Source organism: Chiloscyllium punctatum, chromosome 12 (assembly GCF_047496795.1).
Source record: "Chiloscyllium punctatum isolate Juve2018m chromosome 12, sChiPun1.3, whole genome shotgun sequence".
NCBI lineage: Eukaryota > Metazoa > Chordata > Chondrichthyes > Orectolobiformes > Hemiscylliidae > Chiloscyllium > Chiloscyllium punctatum.
The window spans coordinates 36,349,914-36,361,921 of record NC_092750.1 but is presented as its reverse complement, the minus strand read 5'-3'; the positions used below and the strand labels follow the sequence as shown (position 1 = coordinate 36,361,921).

The window sequence follows — 12,008 nt, the reverse complement described above, 5'->3', positions numbered from 1 at the left end:
CTTTAATATCCATTTTCCTTTTCCTTTGGATATGGTCAAAAATAACAAGTCAGCATTTATTCCTATTTTCTGGATGCCATAAAGGAATTAAGGGCCTTTATAACTCTGTAAGAGCCAGATTGAATAGTGGTGGCAATTTCATGTTCCAGAAGCTGCTAAACAACCTGATTTCTGTGACAATTGTGTAATTTTCATGTTTGTTTTTAGTAGTACCAGTTTATCAGTTTTTCAATTTGCAGTATGGAATTACACATACAGGGTCAAATTCAGTTTCAGTGAAATTGCAAGTTAACTGATGGTGGATCAGCTGCTAGTTGTTTGAATTATTTGGTTTTCTTTCCATTGATTCCACAATTGCTAATCCATTCCTACCATTCAATCAAAATCAATTTTTTACTATTATTGACTCTTGGTTCCTAGTCCAGGGCTACAGTTGCCACAAAAATTACAAAAAAAAGGGCTTCAGGTTAACAATTTTTAATAAAGATATTGTCTTTGACAATATAGTACTTTTTTTCAATGGTGTGCTGGAGTTTCAATTTTGATTATAAGTTTAGTTGGTTACAAAACTTGATATCCTACTTAAACCCCCTACTATCTAAGCTAAAATTGCACATTTCTTGTCGAAGACTACTTGGAGAGTGTTGAAATAGAATCAAACTAGATAATTCAAAACAAATCAACTTCTCATAGAAACTCAACTAAATCACCTAACTTTCAAAATTACTTGGTAAATCTAAATTTATCCTAAATTAACTGTGCTCCTGGTAATTGTACTTTTATCTAGCAGAATTGAGTGCTCAAAGAATATGCAAGTGGATCTGATTTTACTTCTGTACTTTGAGATGTGCATTTTTATAAAAATCTGGCTTCCTTTTCTCATCAGACAATTGTTTTAGATAAACACTTCTTTAATTTGCACTCTTTAATGTCTTCTATGTCCTATGACAGTCTGGGTGACTGTGTGGAGTCTGCACATTCTCCCCCCACCTGTGTGGGATTCAACTAGGTGCTCTGGCTTTCTCCCAAACATGTAGATTGGCCATTAGCTAAATTCCCCACAGTGTTTAGGAATGTGTAGGCTCAATGGGTTAGCTCTGGTAAATGTGGGGTTATATGGATAGGATGGGGGACTCGGTCTGGGTGGGATGCTTTTCCAAGGATGGTGCAGACTTGAGTGGCTTCTTCCTGCACTTGTAGGAATTCTATGATTCATTTCTTTAGTGGACTGTCTTCAGTTAAAAGTTTTTTTGATTGCATGAAATAATATGGAATCTGTTTGGAGAAGAGTTGGTGGAACGATGCACTACAGCTTCTTTTTTTGTTCAGTTTAGTTTTACCAGGTACAGAATTATTTGACATGTGATCAAATTGTTGTAACTTCAAATTGCATAGCCTATTTAATCAGGGAAAGGCAACAATTATTTTCAGTGACTGAATTTTCAGGTACAAAGAAGGAACTGGGTTTATCTTGCTATTACATTGGACAAAGTTTTCTCAGCCTCTGAATGGCATGAGCACTGGCAAAACAGTTCTGAGAAAACAGAATATAGAAAATGAGATTCTTGACATTAAGAAAAAATGTCTGAGAATCTTGTGGCGTAAACTGTAACTCTCTTGTATTAATAGCTTATTAATCTTGCTTTCTTTAAATGGAGTTTTCCTAAGAAGCAGAGAGAAATTAGACAGCCCTAATTCCCAACATGGAAGTCAGAGTGATTAGCTAGTAGTTGCAGCTCACCATCATCTTCCATGGCATCCATCTTGCCCAACCTCCCCCAATGACAAGCATCCCACCAATCATACTGACCCTCTCTGCCCAATTGTTGGCTATTTTCTTCTGCAATGAGTCAAAGGCAGGAATTGAGTAAGATGAAAGTCGGCAGCACAGCAATAGTGTGGGTGCAGGTGGAGGAAAGGCAGAGAGTTGTTCATGAGTAGGAAGCGCAGAGGACTTGCATCATTAGTATTTGGGACAATGTGGTAGGTAAGAGTAGTTGGGGGATGATGTTGTACAACAGTGGGCATGATAGAACATGACGCTTGCTGGAAGTTCTTTGAGGAATTCTCAAGCACTGTGGCTAGAGGGGGACCAGTAGATGCGTTGTATTTGGACTTCCAGATGGCCTTCAACAAGGTATCTCACACAAGGTTTAGTCATAAAAGCCCACAGTGTTGAAGCCAGTATGCTAGCATGAAAAGAGAAATGGCTAATGAGCAGGAAACAGCAAGTGGGGATAATGGTTGTTTTTCAGGTTGGTGATTGTGACCAGTGGGGTTCCACACGGATCAGTGCTGGGTCCGCAACTGTTTGTAATATATATTAATGACTTGGAGGAAGGAAGTAAATGTACTGGAGCCAAATTTGCAGACTGTGTGAAAATAAGTGGAAAGCAGGGTGTGAGAGGGATATAAACAGAGAGATATTGATAGTGTAGGTAAGTGGGCAAAAAGTTGGTAAATGAAGTATAATATGGGAAGGGAGAACAAAACATTAATAGAACTGCAGAAAACTGCAAACAAAGAGACTTGGGATACTTGTGCACGAAACACAAAAAGCTAGGACACAGCTGCAGCAGTTAATCGGGTATACTAAGGGAATGTTGACCCTTATTTTGAGGAAGTTGGAGTATAAGAATAAGGAAGCCTCACTGCAACCTTTCAAGGTGCTGATGAGACCACACCTCTAAAACTTTGAGCAGTTTTGATCCCCTCATGTAAGGAAAGATATTTCATTGGAGACAGTTTAGAGAACACTCTTTTGGATGATCCCTGGCACTTAGGGATTGTCTCATGAGCAAAGTTTAAACATGCTAGGACTCTGCTCACTGAAGTTTAAAAGAATGAGTGGGGATTTCATTGGCACATGTAGGATTCTTAGGTGGCTTAACAGGGTAAATGCTGAAAGGATGTTTCTCCTCATGGAAAAGTTTGGATCCAGAGGGCATAGTCTCAGAATAAAGGGGCCAATTTAAGAGCGAAATGAGAAAGCATTTCTTCTCTCAGAGGGTTGTGAGACTTTGGAAATCCTTGCCACAGAAAGCTGAGGAGTCACAGTCAGTGTGTATAGTTAAAGTTGAGCTAGATTTTTGATCAGCAGGAAAGTCAAGAGTTACAGGTAAAAGATAGGAGAGTGAGTATAGGGAATGTTGGATTAGACATGGCCCCATTGAATGGTGGAGCAGGCTCGAGGGGTCAAACAGCCTACTCCTATTTCTATTTATTATGGTCTTACGGGAGGTGTATACATTGGCACAGTCAGAGTTAGTGTGAGATTACAGACAGTAGATATTGGCAATTACTCTTATGGAGCACAAAAGATCATTAACCTTCTTCATGCATTGGTGGGTATTCCTTTGGACCTGGACATCACGCTGAGTTGGGTGGCAGCTTAAGACTAGACTGAGAGGTCCTGGTGATGTGGTTTCCTCTGGCAGTCCTGAAAAAAGACAATGGTGCTTCCGTCCACCTTCATCTCCATGAGACCTCCAAGTGCTTGTCAGCAAAGTGGGATGCTAACTTGCCTCTATTGTCCATTCTTTGTATAATTCTTTACAACCTGTAATTGTGAAAGGCAATTCCTGGCTTACAGCATTTCAACTGGATTTTAAATATGGCACAGGTGACAGTAACCCCAGAAAGTCTAGCAAAACTTCCACTGTTGGTGCAAAATGGTGCAAGAGTGGTTCATAGTTAGTTGAGTGAATATCATAAAACTTTGCAACAAAACTTGATAGAGCTTGCAGAAAGTAACCCTCCATGAAAGTTCCTGAAATTGGCACTTAGCCAAAGTTTGAGGAAATTTAATCTTCTTGTTCTTTCATTTTTATAATTGTCTGCTGAAAATGTTACACATAAGCGCCTTGATATCTGTGAGACAAAACATTTTAAAAAATTTAGGGGGTGCTAATAAAATTATTAGGGCATCTTTCTTAAAAAAAATTATTCTATCCTTCAGATCATCCCAGCTGTGGCAAATTTTGTTGTTGAAAAGCTCGGGAAGAGGTTTGTGGAGCCGCCTCCATTTGATTTAGCGAAGAGTTATGCAGATTCCAACGCCGCAATACCACTTTTGTTTATACTCTCTCCAGGGGCTGATCCAATGGCAAGTGAGTGGACCTGATGTTTTTTTGTTAATTTTATTACATAGAAATTATTCTTTTGTGTGTGTGTATTCAACTTTTAAACAAATAATATACTGCCATCATACAGTTTTCAAAAAGAATTGCACTTAATTCATGAAATGTATATCTAGTGCTCCTTTCCCACAATTGCCATCAGAATTTTATTGTACAATAGTCCTGTTTTGTTCAGCATTTGTCTCTTCTACCGACAAGTTAGAATCTTGAGCTGAACTTTTAGCTTCACTTTGCACTTAAACAAACTATGAGACTAAACCCATTTCCTTCCACTTTGTAGGTTTATTAAAATTAACAAATGATAAAAACATGGATCGAAGTCAATTCCAGTCCATCTCGCTTGGTCAGGGACAGGGCCCAATTGCTGCCAAAATGGTTAAAGAAGGTATGCTTGATGGCACTTGGGTGTGTCTACAGAATTGCCACCTTGCTGTGTCTTGGATGTCAACTCTGGAAAAGATTTGTGAAGAATTCAGCGCTGACACCTGTCACCCAGACTTCAGGCTCTGGCTCACTAGTTACCCCTCTCCTAAGGTACTGACAAAGTATTTCATGATATGATAAAACTGTTGATAACTTAAATTATCTTTTGTATATTTTTCATATCGAAATATTGCTGTGTAGTGACAAATACAGCACATAGGTAACTTTTAAACTATGATAATGTTGGAGCAGATATATTCAATTCTAGAATTGCTTATACATTGATCAGCCAAATCACTATATAATCCAGGTTTATTTGGATGAAAACTAAGTTTTAAATACTACAATATAATTTGACAAAAAAAAAATTGTATTTATTTTGTTAATGCTTGTGATAATAAAATATTTCTTCAATGATTTGACTTAAGAGTATAGACTGTCTACAGTTTGAAATATTGGAGGATATGTGTTATTATTTATATAATATTGAATTGGTTATATATATTGAATGATATTGAATGTTAGGCATTCACAGATTTATTAGGTGTATAGCAACAACTTTTAAGATAGTAAAAATGCAAACTAATGGCAATGCATATGACAAAGTGATTTCTATCTGGGAAATTCAAAACACATTATATCTCTGTCCTATTCTTTACAGACCCATAAACATTTTTAGCCAGGTGTTTTAGCTAAGCCCTTCTAACAAAACAAACTTTTCTCTCTATACTGTGTCCGTGCAATACTTTTTGTTTTAGTGAATTATTTTCCCATAGACTATCACAACTTTCAGCTTTCTTATTTTATACCTTATTCCATGCCAATCTCCTGTTTTTGGAGAGCTTCACAAATCTGATGGGCTATCAGCTCCTGCAGTAAACAATCTCGACAATGCAGGACTGCAAGCAAGACCCATAAAGGAAGCCAGTGTGAGAGAAGTCAGGGGGCTAGAGTGTTTTGGAACCACAGGGTGAGGTTCGAAAAGTGGCTTTTGTGACATATGCAGGGTGGAAGGAAGGTCACAGGCTTAATTGATCTTTAGTTTGTTATTTACATATGTTAAGCAGGTTGCCAATTTCAGTATCTTCCCACTCTCTGTTATGGGGTGAGCTTTGAGTTCAATCAGATAGTGATAGGCAAGCCACCAAATCTATAATTCATGCCCCTCAATGAAAGGAATCCCAGCAGAGACTTTAATATCCCAATCATTGCAACTGTTCACTGCAGTCACTGTATCAAAATTGAACAGGCAAAAGCTAAGAGCTATTGTTATATCACTAAGAGGGATTTGGTTAGTTCACCTGGTTTGCAATGCAGAGTGATGCCAATGGCGTATGTTTAGTTCCTATATCGGCTTAGTGCAACATGAATATCCTGCCTTCTTAATCTTGCTCCTCAGCTAAGATGTGGTGACCCTCACCATTAAACTCACCATTAGTTATTTCAGTTGAGAGAGCAGCTCTATAGTCCTCTAGGGCCTTGAGGACTTCAGCTATGACTTCAGCTACTTCAAAGCAGGCTAATTGATTTCCTAACAAAGACGTATTGTATTTGGCAAACTAATTAGAGTAAGTGCAATGGCAGAAAGTATGTTCTGTGCTGAGACTTTAAGTTTGGATAACAAAAGTTTGAAAACTGATCAATCGTGAAAGCTTCACCGAAAGGCTCAGTGACTATATGCAAGAAGCAAAGAAGGTACAAATACCAATTTAAGAAATAAAATGATAATTAGATTTTTGTGATTTTGAAACTTATATAAAAGGCAAGTATTGTTTTCTAATATGTAAGATACATTAACTAGCAACAGTATTGTCTAAAAAGAATCAGTTTACAAACTGAGGATTTCCAGTTCTACACAAGATTCATGTGACATTTTATTTTGCCATTTTTCTTTTGTTCTAGTTTCCAGTGACTATATTGCAGAATGGTGTGAAAATGACTAATGAACCTCCCACTGGTCTCCGATTAAACCTACTCCAATCGTACCTCACTGACCCTATTTCTGACCCCACTTTTTTTAATAACTGCGTTGGAAAGGAAATGGTCAGTTCAGATTTCATGCTGTACAAATTGTTACAGTTAAATTTTATGATCAAATTGTGTTCAATTGTATTTCTCATTTTTACTTCTTCTATTTCTAATTGATTCAATCAGGTCTGGGAGAAACTTCTTTTTGGACTTTGCTTTTTCCATGCAATTGTCCAGGAGAGGAGGAAGTTTGGTCCTCTTGGCTGGAATATTCCATATGGATTTAATGAGTCTGACCTGCGTATCAGTATCAGACAGTTGCAGGTAAAAAGAAAGCTTCACTGAATGACTTAGTGGCTAAGAAACAAAGAAGTAACAAATACCAATTTCAAATATAATATCATGCAACACACAGTTCACAAGCAGGATAATGATTGCCTTGCATATAGACTTGATTTTGTGTTCACCATTTAGTGACTTGCAAATCTCTTAGAGTAAATTGCAAAGAAATATAAATGGTGTGATATCATTACTGTCCTACTATCCTAAAAGCTGTATAAAATGATGATAATTTGACTTTCTTTGTTTAATTGTACTAAATTATGAAGAATTTTTTATTCAAGCAAAAAAAACTATTAAAGTGCTCCTTTTCAAAGGGGAGGCCATCTCCAGGGACCTTGCTGATATCCAGGGTTGAGGAGAGGGAAGCAGTGAGCAGGAGCATTTAAAAAAATATATAGATTACAACAGCTCCAGTTTGGTATTTCTAGACCAATAGACCTGCAATTTCACAATGCCAGAACTCCAGACTATTTTGGATCTCGATCACAAGATGGGATTAAGAGAGACCACATGTTGGAGGGTCAGGGACAGATAAAGGTCGCAGGTCAGAGGGCCATAGAAGGACAGAGCCCACAAGTAAAATAGAGAGGCTGAAAGTTGGAAAGGTGGGAATGGGAAGAGGCCCAAGTTAAAAGACAGGAATGATCTGCAGTGACCAGGAGGGCAAGGGGACGGATGGTTCCAGAAGCAGGGTTGACAATGAGTGAAAGGTACTATAAGTGGAAAGCTATATTGATCTTGTATATTTTTTAACTTAATTTATTCTAAAAGTTCTTTCATTTACCAACGCAGAAATGTATCAATGTAAAGTATTTCAACTTCCATGGTATTCTGTTTTATTGCTTTTATTATAATAAGAAAAATCCTACAGAATCTAACTCTAATTTGAACATTGTTTCCTATGAAAAACAGCATTTCACTTAAAATTATCAAAATTAAAGTTGTGATTTTTCAGGAATGCAATCACAATTTTAAATGAGGACTTGCTGTGCTCATTAAATTTTTATTGCATGACATGTGTGTCTGCTTTTCTAATCCCACCTCACCTTCTCCAACCTAACCCTGGCCCTTATTTTTTATCGAAACATAGAAGTAAGATTTTACATTAAAGTTCTGAGCCTAAAAGTAATATGTTATTTGGTTAAATAAAAAGTCAATTTGTCCTTGCACACATTCATGCTAGGAGGTAACATTTTCTCTGGCTAGCACATTTTGTTTTTGGCAATCAATCTAGGTCCTATTCTTTCCTAGCATTCATATAATGATTTTACTATAATTCAGATAAGGAGCCAAGATTTATTTTCCTTTCCCGAGCTTGAAGACATTGAAGGTTATATGGTATCCTTTCTCATGCTTTAAGCAATTTCATCTAAGTTAGTAACGCATCAAGGTCCACCCTAATCTGATCTGCCAGTTGTTTGCTGAATTTGGTACCTTAAATCTGCTTGGATTCTTTAGTCTCTAATCCTTTCCAGATTTAGTGACAAAAAGTGTCGGATTTGCTCCATGATAATTTAGTGTTTGTATTGTTCACAGCTCTTTATAAATGAATATGAGAGTGTTCCATTTGAAGCCATCACATATCTTACTGGTGAATGTAATTATGGAGGCCGTGTTACAGATGACTGGGACAGACGTCTACTAATGACAATTCTGGCAGATTTTTGCAATTCTGAGTTAATAGAGAACCCAAGGTACTCGTTCTCCCCCAGCAGAAATTACTGTATACCCCCTAAAGGAAAATATGATGACTACATTGACTTCATTAAGGTACTTGATAATTTATTGGTTTTCACTTTGACATATTTGTTAATGCATTTGAATTATATAAATCATTCTTACTTAGAACTCACTTCCCAAGACTAAATTAATTTTTTTACATTTAGTAACAAGTCAAAAGTTTACAATTTACCCATGACTGTCTCCGTGGCATTGTATATTTTTCAGACAAGAACGGGTAAGATGCTGAACAGGTTATTCAGCTTGTTCAGTTCATTCATTCGTATCACCTTAATGTGATCATTTTTATTTCTTTTGGCCAGTATAGACTAAAAACCTTAAATTATTCTACTTATTCTACTCAGTAATTTACACTTTAAAAATAAAAGTAATGCTGTTCTTCTTGTGAATTGTTTTATAATTCTGGACAATGGGCAGATCCTTTCTTTGTCAAAGATTGGGAGTTAAAAGATGATTACATCTACCCCAATGACAAGAGAACTCATTAGGTTGCTTGCCAATGAGCTCATTAAGAGTTGAGAGGCAAGCGAGAGCAAGTATTTGCCCATTGAAGGATGGCCAATAATAGGCCAGCAGTTTCTGTGTCCTAAAGTCTGCCCCTCGAAGTCTAAGCTTTTTTCATCATCTTGGTATGTGGTGAAGGTCATAGAGAGAAGGTGGTCAGGGAACTCAGATACAAAGGCTTTCAGCGGCTATTCTCTTGTTACCCATCTGTGCTGTTTATTGACCCCCATATTGAGGACATTTCAACTCCCCAAACTCAGCAGGGAGATTACTTTGGTTTTTCAGTTGGGAAACTAGCCACCTTTCTCTCCCCCATCCCTCCTACTGATATAATTGAGTAGATAGAAAATTAAGGCTTTTAGGTGGCCATTAATTGACCACGTAAAGACCTTGATTCTGGGCAAATGACGTAAGCCACCCAGCGGCTTCCTTGCTCAGCACTTAATTGCAGAGGGCTGATGGCAAGCTTTTCTTCAGGGCAAGTGTACCCACTTATTTCTCTTTCACACTGCCTCCAGGGAGAGCAAAAATCACACCCAACAGGTTTACACCTCACTTTAAAATTTGGTTTATTAACTCTTACAAATGCATTTTATAAGTTAGCCATTGAAAAGCTCAGTAATTATTTTTACAAATCTTGTGAATTTTTTCATGGTAACATCAAAATCAGGAGTAAAATCAATGTAGCTATATCTCTGCCTGTTTGTTCTGATCATTAAGAAATGCTGCAATGAACTGTGGGCATTTACTACAGTTTTCAGATACGCACAAATACAAGCAGAAGGAAACTGTCGGATCCCTCAAGCCTGCTCCACTATCTAATATGATCATGGCTGATCTTGGGCTTCAATTCCAGTTTCTTGCCTACTCCCCATTATTCACGGTTCCCTAAGACCAAAAAGCCAACTATTCCAACTTTAAATGTATGCATCAAGAGATCATCCATGACTCTAAGTGGAGAATTCCAAAGATTCACAACCTTTTGAATGCAGTAATTTCTCCTCCTCTTAATGCTAAATAATTTCAATGATGATCCTTTATCCTAAGTATGTGCCCCTTATATTAGACTCCCAGACCAGCAGCATTTACTGTATTAAACCTCTTAAGAATTTTGTATGGTTCAATGAGATCACCTCTCATTTTTCTAAATATATAGTAAATATAGCTCCAGTTTATTCAGGCTCTCATTTTAAAACTGTTCCCTCATCCCAAGAACCTATTTAATGAACTTTTGCTGTACTGCCTCCAATGCAAATGTATCCAATCTTAAATTTGGAGATCAGAACTGTACATAGTATTTCAAGTATGGATGCACCAGATATCTGTACAAATGTAGCTAGGTTTCTTTATTGTAGTGCTTCAGTTCCCTTGGAATAAAGGCTTACAGCTGTTTTCCTCCTAATTGTTTGTTGTAACTGCATGCTAACTTCCTGTGTTCCTCAAAGGACCAGGAATGTAGGCAACCCACAACGCCAACACCATCAGCAAAGACAGCAACCTCAAGCTATTAGATCTGTGCCTCACAACCAACTTCATCTTCAACAGCCAGGTATACAAACAAATCAACGGAGCACCCATGGGATCACCAATATCAGGACTAATAGCAGAAGCTGCCATGCAAAGACTAGAATGAACAGCACTGCCCACTATCCAGCCTTAAAAACAGATTTCATCTAGGCAGTTGGTTCTCAGGTGAGAACTTGAGTTTAGAACAGGTTGGGAGTCCTTCTCATTGTTGAATCCCTCAATTTTGTTCAAGGAATTGCTGTTCATTATGTGTGTGCTTGGTGACTTGCAGCTAGTTTGTGATCCCTTTTTGACCAATTGAACTGTTGATTCAGTGGGTTTTTGGTGGAAATATCTGTCGACTGTTTGTACTGATATTTGGCAAGCAGACAGAAATCAGGATTATCTCACTGTGACTTTCACAAAATCCAAGTCATTTCCACCAGGGCTGGTGTTATGTTGATTCCAGCATGCTGTGTTGTGGTTGAACACATTTAAGATTCACCCAGTCTAATTTGAAAGAGAAAATCCATCATGTTATCAGGAAAATTGACAGTATCCATCCCTGCCTGCTACCAAGTGTTCCTTTTGTTCAGGATAAATGCTGGAGTTAGGCAGATTGGAGTATCTGTAGTCCTTTTATGTGTTTCACCCCTGAACAAAGAGCTGTCTAAATCTCCAGATGGCTCCAGATGCATATTTAATTGTATATTCACCTGATGTGCAATACTATTTATAGTTCAAATACTAAATGTCATAAATTTCACAGTGGCTATCTTAAGACTTTGTTTGTGTTGACCATTTAAAAATATTCACTGAAAGTTCATAATGTACTCGGGGGTGATATATAAAAAGCGGTGTTTTATGTGGTATTGTGCTCAACATAGGTTAGCTGACTCCCACAATTGGAATGCTCGATTTTAAGAGATTTAACGAGTTGAAGTTATTTGAGAGGGAAACAAAAAGTACTTCTATTGCCTTTGAGGATCATTGGATAGGGCAGTCAATATCCATTTTACAGCATACACTCCATCCATTTGTATTTCAAGATTGCATCAATGGTTTACAGTTAGCATAACATTCCAAAATGCACAAGAAGTCTGCCTTAAATCCATTAGCCAACAGTTGAAACCTGGCCCTTTTGTTTCTTGCTTTACCATATTATTTTTAACATTTTTTCCTGTCTCTACAGAAACTACCCTCCTCTCAGCACCCAGAGGTCTTTGGAATGCATGAAAATGTAGATATCTCAAAGGATCTACAACAAACCAAGATAATGTTTGATTCATTGCTACTAACACAGGGAGGCAGTGGACAGGGAGGTGCATCTGGCTCTGGTGATCATGTACTATTTGATATTGCAACAGATATCCTTGAAAAGGTACT

At 37.5% G+C, this 12,008-nt stretch overlaps 1 protein-coding gene across 1 annotated transcript in view; it reads left to right on the top strand.

The window, feature by feature from the left end:
• The window catches only part of dnah12 (dynein, axonemal, heavy chain 12), a 278,731-nt gene that overhangs the window by 246,517 nt on the left and 20,206 nt on the right, over positions 1-12,008 (top strand). Inside the window, exons 63-68 of the mRNA XM_072582341.1 lie at positions 3,959-4,109; positions 4,420-4,673; positions 6,465-6,605; positions 6,717-6,854; positions 8,409-8,642; positions 11,815-12,003. Of these exons, the coding sequence (XP_072438442.1) occupies positions 3,959-4,109; positions 4,420-4,673; positions 6,465-6,605; positions 6,717-6,854; positions 8,409-8,642; positions 11,815-12,003 (1,107 nt within the window). The remainder of the gene's footprint in view (positions 1-3,958; positions 4,110-4,419; positions 4,674-6,464; positions 6,606-6,716; positions 6,855-8,408; positions 8,643-11,814; positions 12,004-12,008) is intronic.